Genomic DNA, 25,838 nt, shown 5'->3' with positions numbered 1-25,838 from the left:
GTGGATGAGATTCGTAGAAGATGAAGTTTGCAGCAGAGCGCAGTGAATGAGATGCGCAGTAGAGCATAGTGGATGAGATTTGCAGCAGAGCGGCAGTAAGTATGATTGGCAGCAGAGCGCATCAGATGAGATTCACAGTATTGAGCAGTGGATGAGATTCACTGTAGAGCGCAGTGGATGAGATTTGCAGCAGAGCGCAGTGGATGTGATTAGCAGTAGAGCGCAGTGGATAGGATTTGCAGTAGAGCGCAGTGGATGGGATTCGCAGTAGAGTGCATTGGAGAGTTGCGAAGGAAAGCACAGTGGAGAGATGTGGAGGAGTGTGCAGTGGATGAGATTCACAGTAAAGCGCAGTGGATGGGATTCGCAGTGGGGCGCAGTGGATGGGATTCGCAGTGGAACGCAGTGGATGGGATTCGCAGTGAAGCGCAGTGGATTGCATTCGCAGGAGAGCGCAGTGGATGGGATTTTCAGGAGAACGCAGTGGATGGGATTCGCAGGAGAGCGCAGTGGATGGGATTCGCAGTTAGAGCACAGTGGATGAGATTTTCAGTAAAGTGCAGTGGAAAAGATTTGCTAAAGAGCACAGTGGATGAGATTCGCATCAGAGTGCAGTGGATGACATTCGCATCAGAGTGCAGTGGATGAGATTCACATCAGAGTGCAGTGGATGAGATTCACATCAGAGTGCAGTGGATGAGATTCACATCAGAGTGCAGTGGATGAGATTCTCATCAGAGTGCAGTGGATGAAATTAGCAACAGAGCGCAGTGGATAAGATTTGCAGTAGAGTGCAGTGGATGAGATTCACAGTAGTGCGCAGTGGAGAGATGCGGAGGAGAGCGCAGTGGATGAGATTCGCAGTGGAGAGATGCGGAGGAGAGCGCAGTAGATGGGATGCTTGCACTCCAGCGCATAGTGCAGCAGCGCCTGCAGACGCTTCTATCTGGCTGTGGATTGCTCACTCTGTGTATCTATGCTGTGCTTCATATCGTAGTCCTGAAACAGATCGGCATTACCCTGTAGCAGAGCCCAGCTCGCTCTAATCCCAGCGCTCCTGACAGAGGGAGGGATTTTTTTTTCTCCTAGTTTGAGATCATGCATGCAAATGTTGCCTGCTTCGCCTGTGACTGCTGCCACACAGCGTAGTCATCTCATGCGGGCCACTCATCTTGGTGGCTAGCTTCCACAGCAGCAGAGGACCTCTCCAGGAACAAACACTTTCCAGGACTTCCAAGTGGTGGACCTGTGTGCCGTTTCCCAGGGGAGCAGGGGGGAATTTCCTCGGCGAAAGGCACAAAAGGAGTCATCTGTTTATGATTGGAAAGGTGGATCTTCCTCGGCATCTGACAGCATTAGGGACCTCCTATTTGGATCTAAGTAGTGTAAAGACCTCTGAAGACAGCTGTGACGTGAGTCACTCCAAGAAAGGGGGATTGGGAACCTGCAACTCGGGATATTAATGCACATTGGATACAAACACCCCCACTTCAGGGAGAGGGGAGCTGGATCAGGACGCCCGGAGTGGACCTTCTCTTGGGGAGCAGCTTTGGTACCACCGCACCGTGTAGCCGGTGATTAGGGCGTACAAGCCGGGATCGCCACTTGTTGTGCGGGAGGAAAGTTGGAGAAAGTGGAAGCTGTTAATCCTGCCCTTGGGGGGGCTGCAGTCACCGAGAAGACGACGAAGGGAGAAGGGAAGGCAGCGGGAGCCCCTGCCGGGAATATGGGCACTTTGCGGGACTTGCAGTATGCTCTTCAGGAGAAGATAGAGGAGCTCAGGCAGAGGGATGCTCTCATAGATGAGCTGGAGCTGGAGTTAGACCAGAAAGACGAGCTCATCCAGAGATTGCAGAATGAGCTGGATAAGTATCGTTCTGTGATCAAACCGGCCACCCAGCAGGCTCAGAAACAAACTTCCAACACCTTGGGGGAACAGAGGACCAAGAGGCAGGCTATATCAGCCGAGCCAACTGCTTTTGACATCCAGGATCTCAGCCATGTCACTCTTCCTTTCTACCCCAAGAGCCCACAGTAAGCAGCAGGGTTTAAGCGTTGTGTCCTTGTAGCATCCTGTTTGTGCTAGTTCAGTGCTTCTCTGTATTGTCTCTGTCCATCCACCTGTGTATAGACGACCTACTGCACCTTCTACTTTCCATTTCTTTTCTTCATACTCTGCAGTAATTTCTAACTAACACTTCTGTGTGGGCTGTTGTGCACATTTCTCTTCCAAGTATCTGCACCCATCTGTGTGTTGTTGTCAGATGTCCAGGTATGTATGTTTGAAAACTCTATGGCTTATGTTTACTGTTGCCTTTCTCTTGAGAGGTGTGTTGCTTCAGAAGATCGAAATGCTCAATATTCTGCTGCTTAATGATATGACTGTGTCCTATATATATATTTCTAAAATAGTGCTTACATAGTAAGTATCAAAATCTTATCATTGGGTGGTAGTAAACTAAAAGTAGCCAAATAGCATGTGGTTTGTGAGTAGAACTTGTCAGGTAACTTTACAGCTACAAGTGTGCTGCAGCCTTTCTAAACCAGTGCAGCCAAATAAGTGTGCGAAACAGAGAATAGTCATAACTTTGCCCCAGGCAGGTTATTACTAAATACTAGACAATATGGTCTTTCTAAAAGAGATGTGTTCACTCCAGATAGAATGAGAGGCAGGAAACTTCCTTTTTTTTTTAAGTCCACTGTATGTGATTGGATGGGTTGAGTTGAACATCCTCATATCTTCTAGCCAGTGAGATTTAAAAGCCCTCAGTTCTCTCAGGTTTACCAAGGCAGATGACTCATGCCACGGATACATGGACCTTCAGCAGGACTGGGAGACCATTTGTCAAGGTGCAACATCAGTGAAGACACTTGTGGGCTCACGTTGAGCACCTGTTTGCACAGTTTCAGCATCATTTCTTTCCTATGTATTTCTCCTCACTTACTATGAACATTTGAATAATTCTATAAAGCCAAGACATCAAAGGCAAACAGCTAATCCTCCGCTCCCTGATGGCTTGATTAAGCAGAATATCAAGAGGCTTGCTCCCAAATCATTCTGTTTCAGCTCACATCATAATGTATGAAAATGAGCCAGGCTGGAGTGGAAAACAATTTACTGGGCTGATTTTATACTTGCAATTAAATTACATCGTCCCTTTATTCTGATTACTCTAATCAGCTATATTTTACTTGTAGTGTAACGTGTTTGCATTGGCTGTAATTTAAATCTCATCCAATATAGCACAACAGAGCAACATGAGTGCTGAAATGCATTTCACTCTCCTGGGCTCTAAGTCAATAAAGAATACCTTAATTCGCACAAAAGATGCTCAGGTGGTCCCGTTGGGGGTTTTCCGCATGCATACATAATGCAGCAGTGATGACAAGGAACAGGCTTTCAGTGCACATGGTCTGAGCACCCTGTAGTAGGCTCAGTTTCCCACTTACATTGAGAATATACATGCAGCAGCTGCTCTGAATTACACAGATCGCAGTCAGGTTACATTACTGGCCATGAATTTGCGCCTAAAGTTTTTGAATGACTTGTACAATGCTAGCCATACACATGGCAACCTGCTGGTGCAACGTTTGGCCAGCCTTATGCTATGTAGTGTGAGGGGAATGTAACTGAGTACGCTAAAGCCTGGTACACACTTTCAATTATGATTGGCCAATCACTGACCAATTTTACCACCTCCATGTAATATCAGGGTTACCAGATATTGAATGCTATGGAAAGATTGTGTAGGTAAACCCTCATACTACAAAGGGGTGGTAAAATTGGTCACTGATTAGCCAATCATAATTGAGAGTGTGTACCTCGCTTCAGTCTGTTTCATCATCTCATAGCTCAGTAGTTAGGACTGAGGCACTTCAGCGTTTTCCCCAGAAGCACAGTCGCCAATTGCCCCAACCATTCGTAAAATTGCCTACAGGTTAGTGCATTCCATTTCTACATGTATGGTCAGCATATTTCATAAGCACCACAGGATATTCTTGTGTGGAAAGGGAAAGATCCCCCAGTCAATGAATGCCTCATAGTAAGTGCCTGGCAAGCTTATGTACAAACAACAGTTCTGGTTGCCCTTAGCAACCAGATTGCTCAGTGCATTTCATTCCTGTGCTTTGCTGTAGTGAGAGAATCCTGATTGTCGTGTCAGGCACTTGATGCACAACACATGGAGCACAGCAGCCTGTGTGGGTTGTGACGTCAAGTAGAGACCCTAGATTATTAGGCATGCGGAACATGCCAGGAAGCCTAGCTTTTCTGCACAGTGCCAGAAGAAATGAATACAATGCCACAGAGGGTCAAAGATAATGTGATGCTGGAACAACGCTTGCAAAGCGTTCCATTAAAGAATGCCAGTGTTATGACAGACTGGTAAAAATGTACTGCTCCAAACACCCACACTGCATGACAGTTCAGCAGACCTGCACGGCTGGGCTTCTTGAAGCGAAAACAGACTGAGGGGATTGTTTGAAAATGTCTACGTTTTTAGCAAACATCCCCATGCCACATATCAACTAGCACTCTCCGATGACTGAAGAATTCATTGTAGATGATGCTTTAGGTGAACCAAGGACACGCTGCAATAGCTTGTGTCATTCCTCACTTTTTGTTCAAATGGAATGCAGAACTTGCTTTATTTTTATTTAGGAAATACCTAAATGAACAAGAAAAGCAAGCAAGGCAAATGTCTGTAACTACATCCTCCCATTTATTGTACAGCAAGCCTCTATAAATACACACACAATCATCTCTTATTCTGTGTGGGACTTGCTAATTTCCCATTTCACTTCTTCACACACTATTAAAATTCACACTTCCATGTATTAGAGGGAACACATGGTGTTCTGAAAATAGGAGCATTTGCTATCAGTATGCTGTCAACAGCCAACTGTAGAATCACCTCACAGCAGGTTAACAGGTAGCAGAACTGCAGTTTTGCAGCTCCTTCTGTGGGGAAAAGATAGCTGGAATCGTTTATAGACCTGTTGTCAATAATTACAAATTGCAAGATGCAGATGTACACCATTCAGTGCGCAGGAATAATAAAAAATAATTTACAAGTTGGCGCTTTGGATAGTTAACACAATGCAGTTCATTAGATTCCTTGATATTCAGCTTCTGCTGTATACAGTTTATATAATCACAGCGTGGGTTAGCTGAATACATTCCCCAGAGAGGGTGATAAAATCCTTTAGAATTAAGCTAGAACAGCAGGGACAGTTTATAAAATCCTTGGGGATTGCCTCTGTCAATCACGGAAAGACCGTTAAAACATATTCAGTCTCACTCGTGCCTTTATCACTGCCTGCAGCATATGCTAGATTTAAAAAGTGCAAGAGCAGTTCATAGATCTGGTGCATAAACAATTATGGTGCCACATGTTTAGCCATCATGTCAATGCTTGAAAAAGGATCTGTGAAGCAGTGCACCTTTCTTTAAATGACAATTGAAGTGAGAAGAATATGGAGGCTGCCATATTTATTTTCTTGTAAACAATACCAGTTCCCTGCTAGCCCTGCTGATCTATTTGCCTGCAGTAGTATCTGAATCACACCAGAAACAAGCATGCACCTAATCTTGTCAGATCTGACAGTGTCATAAACACCTGATCTGCTGCATGCTTGTTCAGGGTCTATGGCTAAAAGTATTGGAGGCAGAGGGTCAGCAGGATAGCCAGGCAACTGGTATTGCTTAAAAGAAAATACATATGGCAGCCTCCATATCGCATTTGTTTCAGTTGTCCTTTAAAGTAACTGGGAGGTATATAGAGGCTGCCATAGTTATTTAATTTTAAACAATACCAGTTGCCTGGCAGTCCTGATCTCTTTGGCTGCAGTGGTGCCTGAATCACACGCCTGAAACAAGTATGCAGCTAATCCAGTCAGACTTCAGTCAGAAACACCTGATCTGCATGCTTGTTCAGGGTATATGGCTAAAAGTATTAGAGGCAGAGGATCAGCAGGACAGCCAGGCAACTGGTATTGTATTAAAGGAAATCGTTATGGCAGCCTCCATATCCCTCCTCTTACATCAGGGGTCATTTGAGAAAACACTTTAGTGCAGAATTCCTGCTGTACATATTCTGCAGTGCACACTTTAGTATGCATACATTCTGTGCATCATCATGATTACAATGGTAAAAAAGAAAAAAAAAGTTTGACTCGTGCACGATCGCGTTTAACATACTAAAAAAAAGAATAATGTAAGCTGTCATGCCATCTAAAGCACTATAGCACGGAGCCCTTGCTAATTAGTATTTATTGTACTTTGCTCTTTGGATTATGCAATAGGGCTGACCCATTTTTATGCAATAATTGTACATAATCTCCCGCTGGGAATAGTGGCTGAAAACCGTATATGTTCTTATCGTTACTGTTGGCTGCTTCTGAGGCATGACCATATTTTGCTGTCTGTCTATCAATGGAGGTTATCCCTGGTTCCCTAGCAACAGGAGGCCAACATTGGAATGTTGTGCTGTGAGGCATGGAACAACCATATTCCTATACAGGGCTTTCTGCATTCTATGCGGCGTCTATCTTTCACCTATCAGCTGTTCTGTCTCATCTGCTTTTTGACTCGCCCGTTTGCTTTTATTCCGCATTTCATGTCAGGTGAACCTTGCCTTCCATTCTTCTATGCCCTTTCATTCTGCTTTAATCTTTCCAGTCACATCAGCATCTATTATACGTTGTTTGATTACCTGTGTGAGCTACTGTATTCCAACTGATCTGACTCCCATCATAACATGTCAGGCTTGCCATTACCCTTCTCTGAATAGTCTTTTCTTCCTTTCCTCTTACCATTAAAAGCCTAACTTCACCTGTCTGATACATTTAATAATCTAAGGAAGGACAGCGATACCATAACTTCTGTAAATGTTTCCTAGTAGTATTGCTGCTACTCTTGTGTCTTTTAAGTCTGAGAACTTTTGAAGTGGAACTTTGATACCCTTTCAGGGTATAATCTTAATGTGTTTGTTGCCATGGAAATGCTCTTTCAGTTTTGCAGTTGCTATGCAATATTCATATTAACAGATATAACATCCCATGTGCCTAATTCTGTCTCATGGCAAAAAAGTACCGGTATCTCAGCAAGTCTTGTTTTAGGCCTCTTTCACACCAAGACGTTGCATTTTAGGGGACGTTAAGATCGCATAACGTGCCCCTAACGCAACGCATGGTGGTGCTGAAGTTGGACGTCAGATTGAGCCGCGTTATGCAGCTCTTGGTGCGCTGTTTTCCTTCTATCTATACTGATAGAACAGCCGCTCCAGTATAGTGATGGGAAGTCTGGATCTTTTCAAGGATTTGGATGATTCGAATCGGATCATTGAAAAGATCCGGATCTTTGAACCAAATCATTTGAATCATTTTACTAGAGAAGCAGACTGGGGGTGAAATGACTAGCAGGACACGACTTTCCCTGCATTGTACATTCTGTATGTTCTTGTTTCTTCCAGACAGACATCCACTGTGAACCGAATCGTGCATTGTGATGATCCGGATGATTCGACTCACAAAAAAGATCCGGATCAAATGAACAATTCATTCATGATCCGGACAACACTACGAGTCCAGGTTACCACAGTGCAGTGAATATTAATTAGCCATGTGGCTAGTCACTGAGCATGTGCAAGCAGTCTAACGCAGCTAAAGCCCAGTATAACGCACAGCATGCTGCACTTTCATTCAACATGTAGTGTTACAATGTAAGGCAACGTGGGCACTCTGAACAGCACATTGATTTTTCATGACTGTGAGTTGGGCTGCTGTAACGTGAGACTTTAACATCCCACTGTGAACGCAGCCTAAAGGGACAAATACATTACCAGTGCTGCTGGTCATTCTGGTATCAGTAGTGTCTGAATGAATCATCTGAAACAAGCATGCAGCTAATCTTGTCAGAATTTTGTCAGAAACATATGATCTGCATGCCTTTTTGGGATCTATGGCTAAAATTATTACGAGGCAACTGGTATTGTCAGGGCCGGATTTACAGCTCAGGAGCCTATAGGCACAGAAGTTCTGGCGCCCTAAACCCTGCCCATCAGCTCAGGCCACACCCCCAAATCACGCCCTCTTTTCTTATGAAATAAAACCAACCAAAGCAATACAGGCATTACCAAATAAAAGTAGAGAATACCAACAATATGCAGATATTACTAATACTGTGCAGAATTTACCAAATACAGTAGAATCCCTTTATAGTAAACTCCAAGGGACCAGGAAAAGAAGTTTACTATATCAGAAGTTTACTACATCAGAATTGGTTATGCATTGTATGTTTATACAGATGCATTTACTGGGACCTGAGGACTGAGTTTACTATAACGAGAGTCTACTGGTATAGGCAAATATTACCAACAACAAGCAGATAACACATATCACAAGGAAATTATACCAATAACACAAAAATTGTGATTCTAACCACAATGAGGTAATAATCTTATTTTAGTGATGGTCGATTACTGTGGCAAGCATGCAGTGATCAGTCAATTCTCATGGCAGGCAGGCAGTGATCAGTCAATTCTCATGGCAGGCAGGCAGTGATCATTTAAGTCTAGTTGCAGGTAGGGAGTGATCGGTTAATTCTAGTGGGAGACGGACGAGGAAAGGTAGATTTTAATGCTAAACTGGTACCTGCAGCCTAGATGATACCATCCCCTTGTAAAGCTGGACTGTGGCCTAGACAACAAATCCCTCCCATGCCTTTATGAAGTACAGGGTGGTACACAAAAGACCGGCCCACATGCCTGTCACAAACGCAAGTATACAGGCAAATGCTGGCTAGCCTGTCCTCATGCTCCACTTGCTCTATCCCTGCTGTATGTGTTCTCTCCAGCTTTACTGAAGCATGCACTGCCTGCCCTTACATTTGAGAGCATTACCCATACAGCAGCAAGAATATTGAAGACAGGCTTTACTAATGCCAGAGAAAGAACACACAACAGGGACTGAGCAAGAGGTGCACAGGGGACTGGCCAGGGCCTGCCTGTAACCTTGTGCATGAGACAGGTAGCAGCGCTGGTCTTTTGTGTGCTACCATGTAAAAAGACCTCTTGTGTCCTAGACAAGAACCCCTCCATTAACCTCCCTGGCGGTAAGCCCGTGCCGAGCACGGGCTATGCCGCCGGGAGGCACCGCTCAGGCCCTGCTGGGCCGATTTGCATAATTTTTTTTTTGCTGCACGCAGCTAGCACTTTGCTAGCTGCGTGCAGTGCCCGATCGCCGCCGCTACCCGCTGATCCGCCGCTATACACGTCACCGCAGCCGCCCCCCCCCCCAGACCCCGTGCGCTGCCTGGCCAATCAGTGCCAGGCAGCGCTGTGGGGTGGATCGGAGTCCCCTTTGACGTCACGACGTCGGTGACGTCATCCCGCCCCGTCGCCATGGCGACGGGGGAAGCCCTCCAGGAGATCCCGTTCTTTGAACGGGATCTCTTGATCTCCGGCGGCGATCGGAGGGGCTGGGGGGATGCCGCTGAGCAGCGGCTATCATGTAGTGAGACCTCGTCTCGCTCCTCACTACATGAAGAAAAAAAAAATTAAAAAAAAAAAACGTATTTGCTGCCCCCTGGCGGATTTTGACAAACCGCCAGGAGGGTTAAAGCCCAACTCCTGTGTCCCCTCAGGCACTTCTCCCAAGCAGCCCATGGCCTACACAATACCCTACCCCCAGGCAAACTACGGCCTGGGCAATATCCAACCTATATCCACCTCCCTCACCAAATAAAGCATGCCTTTTTAATGCTAAGGACATTTCTAGCAGTACCAAATCTCTTCGAATGCATAGGTTTCCCGTATGCGAGTGAGACAGGGAAACTGCCCATTCCGTCAGTGGACTTGCTGTCCAAATCGCATACCTCTGGACAGCATGCTACAGTTTCCTGCACACAGCTTCCAGCACCCATCCGAATCCCTATAGCCATTATATTATATAGCCTATAACACACACTGTACATACACAAACACACACACACATACAAACACAATGGCCTCGATTCATGAAAGTGTGTGCGGGCAATGAAATCCGTGCGGGAAAACTCCGCGCACGGTATTTCACACTTCTGGGTGGTCATTCATAAAATTTTGTCAGTTGCGATAACAGAGCTGAGATCTCCCGCTCTAGGCTGGCGGAAGGCATGCGGAAACGTAGGAAGCTGCCGGAGTCCCTCCGTGCACTCCTCTCAGTGCTGCTGCTTGGGAGGTCTGTCCCATTCACTTGCACGTGTTCCGCATGGTTATCGCTACATCCCGAGGTAGCGGTAATCCCCGGCCGCATCCCGCTTGCGGTAATTTTTATGAATGGGCATTTTGATACTTTTATTAACATAATCACCGCAGAAGGCGGTGATTTCTCGCTCTGCTCACAAATGTCGGCTTTTCATGCGGAAAAAGCCTTTATAAATACACATTTTGCTAAGTTGTCGGTAAAGTCATCTGCTTTCAGCATTCCCGCATGCGGGAATGCTTTATGAATCGAGGCCATGTGTATACACACACACACACTGTACATACATACACATGCATATACACGCATACAAACACTATACACACACACACACACACACACACACACACAAACATACACTGTACATACATACACGCATACAAACACTGTACACACACACACTGTTCATACATAAACACATGCATACACACCCTTTACATACACATATGGACATACACACATGCATGAATGCACACACACACACTGTTCATACACACACCTATACACACTGTACACACACACCATACAAACATGCGCACACACACACTGTACATACACCCATGCATAAATACACAGTAAATACACACATTGTACACATCTACACTTTACATACACACACTTACACACTATACATCCCCTCCTCCCCACACCCTTTTCCCGACATTCAGGAAGCTGAGGGGGGGGGGGGGGGGGGGGAAACACTTCTTCACCACAGCCTTGATGAGTTCATCCTCCTGCTTGCTGTCATACTCTCTTGTGCTGCAGATGCACCATAAGACTGGAAGGGGAGGGGGGGATCTGTTGCCTACATACACACTGTGCAGCTATCCCCCCCCCCCCCCCCCGTACACTCTGCACCCCCACTGTGAATCTCCTGTTTGGCAGCCAGCCGGCCACCATCTGAGCTAGACTGGCCTGCACTTGAAAGAGAGGGGGGGTGGGCGGAGAGTTTTCAATTGCTAATGGATTGGTTATTTGCCCTGTCTAGCTCCGCTCCCCTTCCCCTCCTTTTAGGAGCGACATACTAGTTTCCTAGTTCCAGGCATACAAGCGGTCGAGTACTACTGAGGAGAAAAAAGTTTAAAAAAAAAAAAAAAATCGCCACGCGCAGCCTCCCAATACCCATGCTTACAACTGCATGTGCCGATTAGATGCTTGTCGAGTTGCGCTGGACGCAATTGCACTGATGCCAAGAGTGGCAGAGCCAGTGGGAGCGGGGTGGGGAGCCGCCTCTGATGAATAAGGCGCCTGTAGGCACGTGCCTATTGTGCCTTATGTAAAATCCGGCCCTGGTGTTGTGGAAAAGTAAATAAGTGTGTCAGTCTCAGTATCTCTCTCACTTTAGGTTCCCTTTAAGGACTATATATATTGAAATTGGATCACTAGGCACCAGGGGGCCATTTTGAGACCAATGGGAATCCTCCTTCTACTGTAAAGGATTCTCACTTGTTCACCATTAAGTGAACCAATGAAAATCCTTCCTGGGAAGAGGATTTCCACTGATCAGTTGCAGTCTAGTGAAGAGCTCAATGCTTCTGCTTAGACTTGGATCTGTATACTGGCACTTCCCCGTACAGTAGGTAGGTGACCAGCCTAGAGAGAATGGACACTGTCGGTTATAGGCTTCCATTGATTCTGTCCGCATCCACTTCGTTGGCGATCCATATCCTCCCACACAACTTTGTGTTCAGCCCGTCAGAAGGGAATGAATGGATCCATACGAATGGACCAATGTGAACATATCTTATTGCTTTTTACAGGATCCATTGGCATGTCTGCCAATCTGTTCGGTTTCATTCCGATAAGTGGATGGTTTTTACAGCCAGTGTGAAGCCAGGCTGAATGTATGTGCACGTACCCTAATGTGGGGATATTAGACTATGACTATGATAAGGATCAGATTGTGAACATCTCTGATGGACAGTCAGTGCTTTGGAACATGTCAGCATACTCAAATACATACCGAAAATAGTAATGATCATAATAAAGTCCTGCTCATTAACTCAATTAAATCAACTAGTGCTAAAGATGATACGTTGTGCAATTTCATAAAATGTTGACTCTTGCATTTGAATGTAGTGAAGTAGTTTGAAGATATACATCAGCCGTTCAATCAAGTTAATTAATTTATTTTCCAATTAATTCTTCTTAAAGCAAACCTGTAATGAAAAAAAGATTCTTACTGAAGTAGCAGGAAACCTGTGGACGCTCCAGAGGCTTCTCATGTCTTCTCCGACCAAACCGCTGCTGCCTGGGACCCTCTACTTTTCCTTGCCCACCCTCCTGTCCATGTATGAGTGCGGTCACATGTGGGAATATGGCACACACCTGTGCAGTATGAATGCGGCCCATGCTTGCGCAATAGCATGAAGCTGCCCAAGCACAGAGAAAAAAGACACGCAGGAGCAGCTTTGTGTTACTGCGCAGTGCCCAACCTCTTTTCCATGTATGAGCGCGGGCATACTAAGCATGTGGGAATATGGCACACACCTGTGCAGTATGAATGCGGCCCATGCTTGCGCAATAGCATGAAGTTGCCCATGCACAGAGGAAAAAGACACGCAGGAGCAGCTTTGTGTTACTGCGCAGTGCCCAACCCCTTTTCCATGTATGAGCGCGGGCATACTAAGCATGTGGGAATATGGCACACACCTGTGCAGTATGACTGCGGCCCATGCTTGCGCAATAGCATGAGGCTGCCCATGCACAGAGGAAAAAAGACACACATGAGCAGCTTTGTGCTACTGCACAGGTGTGGACCGTTCTCACGCATGTACAGTACAGCCGCACCAGTACACAGAGGGAGCAAGCTCTCGTCAAATATGTTCCCAAGGACTCTGCGCTGGATAAACCGGGATAAACCGGGAAGACTCTGGATTACGTAGATTCTTTCCTCTACTGAGGTAGGTAAGTATCTATCTTGTATATCGTTTTTTTTCAATGCTGGTTCAGTTTAAATAAAAAATTATGTAGAAAAACTTAATCTTCTCTTGTATATGAATCAAGTGAAGTACCCATTAACTGGTCCACAGTCCTCCCACCAAGGTAAAAAAAAATGTTTTATTAGTCCACGTGTATTCCAGTCCATGTCATGAAGTGTCTGTTTTGGAGGTATTTGCAAAGAGGGAGGCACAAGGCTGCAGCTTAGGGTGTCAGTGTTTCAGAGGGGCTGTGAGATGTTTCTTGTGTGAGTAAAGAGAAATGTCCCTGTTGTTATAAAATTACAATAAACATACATCAGTTTTCCCCCAGACTTTTTCTAATTTCATTTTATTAAAAAATTACCTATCAGTGTCAATTTACAGCCAAATAAAAATTCCTAGACTGACTATAATTTTTACTGGTGTGATCAACACCCATGTACAATATACAAAGTTGGATTGCTATGACCTGGCCATCCGTCCGAACCCCTTAGAACCTTTCACACAGTCCTCAAAATGAGTTAGCACCTCCAGTGAATTATAGCTCTTTTAGTATAAAATAGCTCTTCATTGTAAATCCATTAAAATGTAACAAGAAGTGCGGAGCTCACGGACTCTTTCACTGCCCCTCAGGCTGGTGGGCGTCAAGTCAGATTCCCACTCGCACTAGTATTTGCTCACAGTGATCACAGGGTCAGAAGCCAATGAAATCGGTTCCTGAACAACTCATGGAGCTCTGCTGTCATAGCAACGGCAGAGCCAGTGAGTTGCGGTGACGAGAGAGTGACAGGTCCGTGTGGCGTTATGTCGGTGAGCCCCGTTTGTGTACCCGCAGGCCTCTGGTCCTTAAGGGGGCAGAGACTACTGGTACTGAAGTGATTAAAGAGAACCTCTGCCGCTGCCTGACACCCTCCTGCACATTGTAATCGCACTCCTCTTTATGCACGAGTGCAGCAGCACTGCACCTGTGGAAGAACGGCCACGCCTGCACAGTAGCATGGCATGAGTGGCGCCTGGTTACTATGCAGTTGGGACCTTGTTTTTAGGTAAGTATTTGATTTTCACCAGAGGTTTGCCTCAGGTACACTTTAACAGTAGTTGCTTCTTTACAGAGTTTCAGACAAATGCACAGTCTAATCTTGATAGGAGGTAAATATACGAAGATGTTAATTAAACTGTTCCCATATTTATGTAATGGGCAGAATTTACCAAGTTTGGACGGTAAAAAAACATGGTTGGGAAATTTACGAATGTGATATTTTTCATTTTTTGAAGCATTCGCAAAGCTTTACACAGGTGCGGTAGAAGCTTGGTAATTTACCAAAAAAGACCTTTGTGGTAACAGCTACATAATGTTCTCCCACTGACGGACACAATTACAATAGTAAAAGGCATCCCCAGAATCCTTTTACATATACATGTTTTTCATACTCTCTCTGCTGCCTCTGAATCTGTACCCTGTGTTTAAATGAACTCTCAATAAACATTACACACGCCATGCTTAGCTGATTTCCCCACTAGCTTTTCCACACCTGAAAACAGGATCCTAAAGGGTTAAACGTCTGAAGGGCTGCAGGGGAAACCTCTTTTGTGCCGGGCTCTCTGCTCTGCTGCCTGAGGGTAAAGAAGCTTGACCCTCCTGAGAAGACATCCCAGCCTATCAGATGGAGTAGCAGGAGACAGAGGCTGTTCCTATTGGCTCTCTTCTTCTATTACTCATGGGATAAAGTACCCTGAAGTCATGTGGAAGCTGTTTTTCGCCACATCAAAGCTGCTGGTAAATAGGAAACGTATTACTGGGCTTTACCGTATCTTCTAATCGTTGTGAATTGACATTTTACTGACGTGTTGAGGTATTTGCCGCACAAGTCAGTAATTTACCGCACTGCTCTGTAATTTAAGCTTGCAACAGCTTTAGTGAATTGATTTCACTAAATGAGCCATAAAATCAGCTGTTTTCTGCATTACCACATGCAGTTATGCTTTGTAAATGCTGGCCATTGAGTTTGAAACTGAGCAATCACAATTTGTGATTCTAGGATCGAGTCAATAGGCATCTCCACTAATATCAAATTTCAGGGGAGCAAAATAATCATATAGGATTTATTGCCGTCCTTGTTCCATTTTGCTTGTGAGAGATTGAAGTTTCCATTGTGTCCAAATGAGAATCTTGTGTGCTGCCTTATGAGAAAAAATAGAAGTAATAATGTATTGCTAAATCGCTGAACATTCCACACTGTCCTCTAAACTGTTGTTTACTTAAGTGCTAGGCATGAAATAAAAATGTAAGCGCTTCCAGGAATGCATAAAAGATGCTTCCAAGCCGGTGCACACTGAAACAAACCCAAGTTAGACAGTAAAAAATATGTTTACAATAAGTTTCATGCGTCAGTGCCTGACCTCACAGTATTAAATCTGGCATGGGAGTGGAGTTATGAGAGTTCCAACTGGTTACAAAACAGCTGATAGATCATCTTGGTAGAACACCCAGAGGACTAAATTATCAGGGCCCTTGCACACTGGCATGGTGCAGTATTTTTACCGCAGCCCACCCCAGGGCAGTGTTAGTCTATGTGGTCATGTAAACAAAGTGGGGAAAAAAACAGCAGGGACTGGGGAAGATTTGTTTGTAAATGTGTTACACCAATTTAGCAGAGAAAATCTCAAAGAGTACATTGTTCTAATGAAATACTAACATTTGTAAAGCACTTTTCTCCTGTCAGACCACTGAGGATAGGCCATCATGGATCATTAGGTAGTCTTGCCCAAGGTTCACTTATTAGTTAGATTATGTTTTCATCGAGGATGCAAACCCTGGTCTCTGTAACCATTACACCATCCAGCTGGTCAATACATCCAATATCCTCGAGCTCTGATCTATTGTATTTCCAAAAATGGCCGGGCTCCAGGAAATCGTCACCATACAGCAATTATCACAGTGGCTTATGTTATACTGGAGAAGACGGCCACAATCATCTAGGTAAGGCACATCTTTGGAGATACTCCCACTGGGGTGCCACGTCCGTTTCTGAATCAGATGCGGCACGCATTTGCTGTTGCAAAGCTGTAGCATGTATGGCTATAGGGATTCAGGTTTGTTGTATGGTTAACTGCAGCATGCCATCCAGATCGCACCAGCATACAAATCGAATGGCAAGCCTATTGACTGAATAGCCAGCGTTTCCCCATCTGACCCGGATTCGGGGAAACGCTTAATACTCCGCAATAGTGAAAATATCAAAAATAGAGCACATATTGTGTGCATAGCACACCAATAAACAAATGAAAAGGAATAGAAAAAACAATTTTTGCAAAAGTATAAACCAATTTATTAATAATCCTAAAAAAGACACGCAGTGTTTGTCCCTAAAGTGCAAATCCCCATAAGTTAAAAGGACCCAGGAAACATGTCCTAATCACCAACTGCATGTTATAACCCTGGCAGAGGAGAGAGACCACTCCAGGTAACGCTCCCTGCCTTAACCCTAAGTGCACTTTGTAAAGCAGGCCTGCAAATAAAGTTCCTGTTGCTGTAAATAACACTGGTGCTGTGAACAATAAAGAGAACCCGAGGTGTGTTAAAAGAATGTTATCTGCATACCGAGACTGGATCTGCCTATACAGCCCAGCCTCTGTTGCTATCCCAAACCCCACTAAGGTCCCCCTGCACTCTGCTATCCCTCATAAATTACAGCCATGCTGTGAGGCTGTGTTTACATCTGTAGTTTCAGTCTCAGCTTCTCCCCCGCCTCCTGCATAGCTCCGGTCCCTGCCCCCGTCCCTTCCCTCCAATCAGCAGGGAGGGAAGGGATGCAGGCGGGGACCGGAGTTCTGCAGGAGGCGGGGAGAGCAGCAGACTGACACTATAGAGATAAACACAGACAGCTCTGACAAGCTGTTTGTCAGCAGCGTGGCTGTGATTTATGAGGGATTGCATAGTGCAGGGGGACCTTAGGGGGGTTTGGGATAGCAACAGAGGCTGGGCTGTATAGGCAGATCCAGCCGCTGTATGCAGATAATATTCTTCAAACCCACCTCGGGTTCTCTGTAAGCAGAATAAGTTCAACATGCAGCAAATCAACTGCGTTCACACTATAAATGGCAAGCACAAAGTGCATCCAGTCTAATATGCAAATCCAAGCTGCTCCAGTAGCAATCTTGTATATAGTATTATCCAGCACAAGCAAAGCTGCAAAGCATAGGCAGCAAATGGCAGTTCACAATGCAAATATATGCTTCAGGATGATGGATGCATCCAACCTAATATGCAAGTCCAAGCTACTCCAGCAGCAAGCTTGTGTATAGTATTATCCAGCACAAACAGGGATGCAAAGCATATGCGGCAGGTAGCAGTTCACAGTGCAAATATGTGCTTCAGGGTTATAATAATCAACAGAGTTGTGATTTAGCTTACCAGCACCTTCCTGGGTGCATGCAGTAGTGACACGACACAGGTTCCGGGCTTTAGGTGGTTGAGTCACCGCACGCTGCACTCTACCCCGCTAAGGCTGAGGGGGAGCAGGTGAATTTAGATGGCTTCTCAGATTGCTGCCCCATCAGGGACGTCTTCCTGTGGGGGAAAGATGGTATGGAAGTAGTCAGGGGGACACGCAGCAGCCTCTCCCCTCTCCACTCACATGGATGCTGAAGCATATATTTGTATTGTGAACTGCCATTTGCCGCCTATGCTTTGCAGCTTTGCTTGTGCTGGATAATACTATATACAAGATTCCTACTGGAGCAGCTTGGATTTGCATATTAGACTGGATGCACTTTGTGCTTGCCATTTATAGTGTGAACGCAGTAGATTTGCTGCATGTTGAACTTATCCTGCTTATTGTTCACAGCACAAGTGTTATTCACAGCAACAGGAACTTTATTTGCAGGCCTGCTTTACAAAGTGCACTTAGGGTTAAGGCAGGGAGCGTTACCTGGAGTGGTCTCTCTCCTCTGCCAGGGTTATTACATGCAGATGGTGATTAGGACATGTTTCCTGGGTCTTTTTAACTTATGGGGATTTGCACTTTAGGGACAAACACTGCGTGTCTTTTTTAAGATTATTAATAAATTGGTTTATACTTTTGCAAAGATGGGTTTTTCTATTCCTTTTCAATAGTGAAAATATGCCCTGATTCTGACTGATCACAACTGGCCAGATGATGTTATGGTGACAAAGCAGTCACACCCTCTTGGTTACTAGATGTAAAAAAAAAGGAAGAAACTGGACTAAAATTAAAAAGATCTGTTTTATACCAGTATACCTGCAGTATGTATACAGGTTATCTTACATGGCCTTTTGCTTAGATTTTATCCAACCATAATAGAGGAATGATTTCCAGGATATATGGTTATACATTTCCATATTTTTTAGTCTTGGCTCTTGTATGATCATTATATATCTTCTGGTCTTTACATATTTACTGCCCCTCTTCCAGGGCTGGTTGACATTCATGAATATCATTTTCCTGTACAACTTCAATAACCGTGCTGAGTGACTCACAAATGCCCAGAAAACCATCAGTTATGAAAACAAAGTCAGGCTAGAATTAAGGATTCCCTGTATTCTTTACATCAGATCCTCATATTTTTTCTTAGTTGTATCAGTAAATCCCCAGTGTGCAAACACTGCAAGGAATAGTTTTTGTTGATCTTCTGCTAAACACTTTGTAGTGGTTTCTATAATGATTTGACCAACTGAGATAAAGGGATGTTCTCTTTCGATCTGTTCCTCCTTAGCGCAAAAGCATGATATTCTTCTGATGACTTCTGATATTTGCGGCCAACATTTTGTTGTTAGCTGGGTACAAGTCTGTGTAAAATATATGCATGTGTGTATAAAACCATTTCTGTAAAGGTCCGCTATGCTGCCTTTCCCTAAGGTGCTAAGCCCTCACCTGAGATGAGCAGTATAGACAGGGTACCAAGCACTGCCACCACCTAGGACCACCACCTGCATGCTACACCACAGGAGGCAGAATGGATGACTGTATTATTTTGTAAGCATCAACTGTGTGTAGGGTGTGATTGAGATTAGAGATGGCCCATACAGTTCGCCGGAAAACTTGTTCACGCGAACTTAGCTGGTTCGAGTTCGAGGTGAACCGCAAACTGTTAGCAAGTTCGTCCCGCCCCCTATACTACATCATTGGGCTAAACTTTGACCCTCTACATCACAGTCAGCAGACACATGGCAGCCAATCAGACTGCACTCCCTCCTGGAGCCCCCCTACCCCTTATAAAAGGCTGCAGCGTCGGCAATGTTCTCATTCTGTATGCCTCTGTATTAGTGAGATAAGGGAGAGACATTGGAGAGATAGGGAAAGCGATAGTTAGGAGGTCTGTTAGGTTGCTCCTTGCTGATATTTGTTGATGAAAAGCACCCCAAAACTGCTCTTTTGAGATCTAATGTTCTTCTGATGTGTTTTATTTTGTGTGTGTGCCACTGACACTGCATATACAGCCCTGTCTGTCACAGCTGGCCCATGCTAATTGCTGTACTGTGCCAGGTCCAGCACATTCAATGCATACCTTTCACTGCCTCTGTGTGACTGCACTTTGTATTATACCACCAGCAGTCAGGTCAAAAAAGTGTTCAGTACCTCACCTTTATCAAAATGAATGAGTCATGGATCCCGGAGGGCTACTGCCTGCCCGAAGACTAAGTCAGTCCCCACACACAGCATCTCCGCCTGTACGCCATGTGACTGCCTGCCCCAAGACTAAGTCAGTCCCCACACAGCATCTCTGCCTGCAAGCCACTTGACTGCCTTCTCCGCCACCACCAACAGGGTCCAGACCAGGACTCCAGGTGGATTCCTGAATTTTTAAGGCCACTGCTAGCAGCGGCCGCTAACAAGAACAATAATAATTTCTTCTGGTGAGTGTACATGCCTGCCTAATTTTTCTGGCTGCACTGCGGCTGCAACAACAAAATAAAAGGCATTTACATGTGTCAATTCCCCTTCATGATCGTTACCTTGCCACGGTGAAGAGGCTTGCGTATCACAATAAAGCAATGACCGGTTATATGAGTGTGTTGGGGGGCACACCTGACCCAAGATAATAAGGTTGTTGCTTCATTGTGGACAGTTGTTCTGTCATTGAGCTACCTCAGCCCGACCATGGGGGCTTGAAAACCGCCATTGCCTGCAATCTCGCCATCGTGCGCTCCAGTCCAGCACGGCCATGACTACACAAACAGCTGTTTGTGGTGCGTTACACAGTGAGTTTGATCTATCAGTGTGAAGAAGTATACTACTTACACTAACTGCTGATCCATGTATACACACGCAAGATGTTTTCAAGCACTTTAGGCCTCCAATTTAGCAATGCAATGTGATTTCTGCCTTTTAAGGATTATAACCCTGCTGTGCGGCAAATCCATAATTTTCCCCAGGACTTTTGGCGTGTATCCCAATCCGCCATGCCCCCTTCCAGGTGTTAGACAGTGTTTGTAGTTTTTCAAGTTCGCCTGCCCATTGAAGTGTATTGCGGTTCGAAAAGTTTTCAAGTTTGCAAACTTTTTTGGAAGTTCGAGTTTGAGGTTCGCGAACCAAAATCGAAGGTTCGAGCCATCTCTAGTAGTGGCCAATCAGACAGTAGAGGCTGCATTGCTTATGTGCTATGTACAGATACAGCCATGTACATGGTAAATAAATGTAAATAAGAAATAATAATAATGAATGAAGCGAAAAGACACACATGAGAATTTACAACACCACAGCCACAAAGATAACCTGGAAACAATGCTGGGATGGCAAATAAAAACACATAATTGAATACAACACAATATTCTTCAAATTTTAATTCAGTTATTTTTTTACCGAAAGGAGTCATCAGGAGTTTTGTGCTACCTTTAGAGCTACTCACTCGAGGCTTCATCCAGCCCCTTGCAGCCAACATGTCCATCGCCGCATCTCCACTCGCAGCCGCTGGCCTGGGGTCCCCTCCGGTGCAGAGGCTGAACTCGGGGTCGCACTCTACTGCACCTGTGCGAGCGCCGCTGTCAATCACTCACACGTGGGCTTGAGTGTTCTGTATATGTTTAAAAAACAACCTTTAAGCCAATGACATTGTTAGTATGAATGGTTATAGATAATGGCAGTTGGTGCTGTCTAGCTTTTTTTTTTTTTTGTCTGCAAGTAGTAAAGATGATGATGTGCTGGCTCATTGTGCAGCAAGGCAGGAGAGGATCAGAAATCATCTTCCTAACAGTTATACAGATTGAAGACTATATTTATTGGGGGGTGCTGGTCAGCTCTGGACATAAATGGCATTTTGTACTTTTGGGGCTAACCTAATGTTATGTGGATAGGTGTAGCCCCATCAAGCAGGTTGATCTACAGTCGTATGGTTTTGGCATCATCACAGCATTACAGTCATTAGAGGTGTATGGTGTGGCCACAAGTGCCTTAGCTGATTCCGGCAGCTGAGAGTGTTCAGTGAAGATACTAGTAATTTGCATCAAGGGTGAAGATGATTGAATGTAATAACTGGTTACAGTTAGTCACCATCTTGTAGGATTAGGTCTAGTGGACAGGAAAGAGGGAGGTTAGGTTTAATTCTTAGGGTTATTAAGCTAGGTGTAGGTATCATATATATCAGGAGAGAGGTTAAGGTTAGGCATTAGGAAAGGGCTAATGTTAGGCAGGAAGTTTAGGGTTAGACATTGGGAAGAGGCTCATGCTGGAAGGTGGAGTTGCGGGATAGGCATAGAGTTAATATTAGCAGTTGGAGGTTGGGGTAAGGGGCTTAGAATGAGAATTAGTGATGCTTGGTGTCGAGGCCGTAACTACAGTAGTGCAGCTCCTGCATCCCGCAGGGGGGGGGGGGGGGGGGGGGGGCTCAACTACTAACCTCACCTCCCCCCAATAAAGGGACCCATCCTCCAAATCCTCTGGTTTTGTGGCTATACATGGGTGTGAAGAGTATGATGGCAAGACTTGTTTTATAACCCTTGCAAGATGGTCTTCCAGGTTATGAAGGTCACCCAGAGTAGGGAAGGGGTGTGAGCATGAACGGGGGGGGGGGGGGGGCATCAAAGATTTGCTGCGGGACCCCATAGCTTGTAGTTCTGCCCCTGCTTGGTGTGCTTTCATTTAGGATCAGTAGGGCTGTCACTAGGGCTGAAACACCAACCAAAACAGAACAAAACATTGCACTGCCAAAGAACAAAAATATCAGGAATACTGTTCCCCATACTCTGCTATGTGCCAAATCCACATGTACATATAAACCCATAACAGAACAGTTCCTTTTTCAGTTTCTTTCAAAGCCAGTATTATTCCTGGGAGCGAAAACTAACTTCTTAAAATAAATAACTGCAGATTAACTTAGAATATGTATAAAAACAGATTAATGTTTTATCTGATATCTTCCAGCTGTATCCGCTGACCTGACTTGTGCTCCGCTGGCTATATTTCCTCTGCCACTCCTTGCTTCTCTTTCTAGTCCTGAAATGATTTTGCCTCGTGAGATAAAATATAGTTTTGGGGCAGCGTTAACGGTTTACTGTCATGATCTTTTTTTGTGTTTTGTTTTCCTATGTATCGGTCTCTCTGTCTTCCGTCCTGCAGTGCAAGGTTATTCTCAGGCTTCTAGTCTAGATGGGAGCTGCTCTCTGTGGTATGTCTCCTGGGAGCGAGAAAACTTAGCTATAGTGATATTTTATCCTTATATGGCAAATGCCTGTAGTGGAGCAGTACAGTGGGAGGCTGCACTGAATTAGCAACACCCCAGTAAAAGAAACAGAATAGTCACATCCATCTTCAGCCCAAACACATCACTGGAGCGACTTCAACAGAGTGCAAACATTCGCTGTCATTTCCAAACTTGTGTAATTAACAAGTCACTTGCATATGTGGGAATATAAGTGTGGGGGAGTGAGGAAGTGTCAGAGACGACATGCTGAATTTTAAACCAAAGTTTCTGTTCCTTATCTAGGCCAAATGAAATTATTTCACTGTTGGAAAACAAGGGAGGGCGAACGCATCTCCCTGCCAACTTATCTGCCTTTTTTTTACTGTGGCTGCGAGCCCGTTGATAAATGGCTAGACACTACTAATTGTTTCCAATGGTTCGTTTTAAAAATAATTATGGTTTTCTTTGGCAACGATTGGCAAATACGGCCCAGCTCTATAATTTAACATCGCCAATGAAATATTTTCAGAAATATATTCAATACTGTAGATGAGTATAAGCGTATGATCAGTGTCCGTGCCAAGGAGTTTTTCTTTCCCCCTCTTTCTTGGCTGAGTTATGAAAATATATTCAGCAAACAGCACATAAAAGGAAAATAACATGGTTAAGATGCCCAGAGGAAAGCAAGCATTAATTAAAATAAGCCAGATATATAGAGAAATGAGTACTTCTGATAAGGCTGGTTGTTGCAAGTATAGATGCACACTGGCATCATAGCAACAGGATTATCGTTACAGCTGGATAGAATTCATTTATTCAAGCAAAAGAATAAAGTGACATTTTTTCATCATATGTAGCTACAGGGTATATTCTACACAGAGCCCACTTTCATATGTTCAGTACAGATGGTAGAGGGGGCAGTTTCTAAGTACATCAGTGTATGCCCACTTTATTGAAGTGCTGATGTAGTTAGAGGGATATGGAGGAAGCCATATTTATTTCCTTTTAAAACACACCTAAAGTGAGAAGGACATGGAGGCTGCCATTTTTATTTCTGTTTAAACGATGCATATTGCTTGGATCTCCTGCTTTTCCTCTGCCTTTAATACTTTTTTTGTCATAGACCCGAAACAAGCATGAAACAAGCATGAAACTGAAAGGTGTATAGATGCTACTATATTCAGTGGCGTATTTATAGGGATGCAGGCGTGGCTCGTGCCATGGGTGCCACAGCACTGTGGCTGTCATGCTTGCTCCCCCTTCTTCTCTCCCATACTGCGCTGCCCGCCTCCCTAAGACAGTCAGACCCAAGATCAGCAGCAACCAGAAGACATGAAAAAAGGTTCATAGTCAAATGCAGGAAGTAACCAATGACATAATTTCCACATCTGAAGTGCACCTCGGGGTGACTGTGCACCGCTGTCCTGTCTTCTGGCACCTATACTGATGGGAGGGGGATACCTATACTGAGGGGAGGTGGGCTATCTATTCTGGGGGCTACCTTGGCTACCTATACTGAGGGGATGGGGGCTACCTATTTGTTGGCTACCTGTACTGAGGCTAGGGGGAGTACCTATCATGGGAGCTACCTATACTAAGATAAGGGGGGTTATCTAGGCTATCTATACTGAAGGGAGGGGGACCACTTATCTTGGTGCTACCTTGACTACCTGTACTGAGAGGAGGAGGGGCTACCTATCCTAAGGGCTACCTGTCCTAGGGGATGGGACTAGCTATCCAGGGGGCTACTTTGGCTATCTATACTGAGAGGAGGGGGGGGGCTACCTATCCAGAAGGCTAAACTGGCTACCTATACTGAAGGTGCTTCCTGTCCTGGGGACCACCAAAGCTACCTACATTGAGGGTTGGGAAGGAGCAATTTATACTGGGGGTGCAGAGCTTTGGCTACATACCTATAGTGCGGGCAACCTATCCTGGAGGGGGGGTTGGACTACTCACTACATATACTTGAAAAAGAGTACTATCTAAATTGTGGGGCTTCCTCTGGGGTGCAATTTCAGTGTTTGCCATTTGTGCTATTTTGCCCATATACGCCACTGGTTATATTTATTTACTTTTAAACAATGCTGGTTGTCCTGGAATCCTGCTAGTCTCATTGGCTGCAGTATTGTCTGAATCACACACTTGAAACAAGCATGCAGGTAATCAATTCAGATTTCAGTCAGAAATGTCTGCTCTGCATGCTTGTTCAGGGTCTATGGCTAAGTACTGCAATTTGCACTGTTTAAAAGGAAATACATATGTCAGCCTCCATATCCCTCTCTCTTCAGGTGTGCTTTAACCCCTAGCCAACTGATTGGCGTGAACGCGGCGGCAGCCCCAGGACTACTCCACGCCAATTGGCGTGAATGGCTGTGGGCGGGGATTGCAGAAGATCATGTGTGCGGATGCGCGCACATCTCTGCATGAATGATGGAGCTCCGCTTTTCTTTCAGTCTTCCAGTGGCGATCACCGCTCAGAGACTGTTAGATGGCGTAACCGCCGTCTATTAACACAGTACAGTGCTGCGATCTGCAGCAGCGCTGTACTGGGAACAGCCGCGTGACACGGCTGTCCCTCTGGGGGACACAGGAGCGATCTGCTGTGATAGGCTGACGGGGAGGGAGGGAGTTTTATAAAATAAATAAAAAAAATAGATACATTTAATTAAAAAATAAATATAGTAAATAAATAAACAATCCTGGGGGCGATCTGACCCTACCAACAGAAAGCCCTGTTGGTGGGGTCAGATAAGATAAACAGTCACACAAGGAGCTTTTCTCTTTCTTCCCTTCCCCTTTTATTTTCATGGTGCTGGAATGGGCCAGTGGAGGAGGATGGCGGAACCTCTATTGAGGGGAGTACCCATTTGAGGCACACTTTAAGAGTGAATTACTGTAGCCTTTCTGCCAGCTCAAAGTAGTCTGGAAACTTTTATCCAACCTCTCTCCATGACAAGTTATTTGCCTTAATGGATGTTTTGAATGTTTCTGCAGATGCAGATTTATATAAACTGTCCCCTCCAATAATTATGC

The 25,838-nt window shown here is 44.9% G+C and overlaps 1 protein-coding gene across 5 annotated transcripts in view; it reads left to right on the top strand.

Moving 5' to 3' along the window:
• PRKG1 (protein kinase cGMP-dependent 1) overlaps positions 1 to 25,838 on the top strand; it is a 1,426,855-nt gene that overhangs the window by 230,475 nt on the left and 1,170,542 nt on the right. The window contains exon 1 of one of the 5 annotated variants that reach the window (XR_011024535.1): positions 1,072 to 2,034. The exons of 2 other annotated variants lie outside the window; for them this stretch is intronic. Coding sequence is in view for 2 of the 3 variants with exons in the window: in XM_068258259.1 (XP_068114360.1) it covers positions 1,727 to 2,034 (308 nt within the window). In the remaining variant the exon portion in view is untranslated. Of the gene's footprint in view, positions 1 to 1,071; positions 2,035 to 25,838 lie in introns of those variants that run through there. 2 more of the 5 variants (XM_068258259.1, XM_068258260.1) reach the window with 2 other exon arrangements.

This window comes from Hyperolius riggenbachi, chromosome 10 (assembly GCF_040937935.1).
Source record: "Hyperolius riggenbachi isolate aHypRig1 chromosome 10, aHypRig1.pri, whole genome shotgun sequence".
Classification (NCBI taxonomy): Eukaryota; Metazoa; Chordata; class Amphibia; order Anura; family Hyperoliidae; genus Hyperolius; species Hyperolius riggenbachi.
Note: the sequence above shows the minus strand (reverse complement) of the source record. Positions and strands in the feature narration are given on the sequence as shown.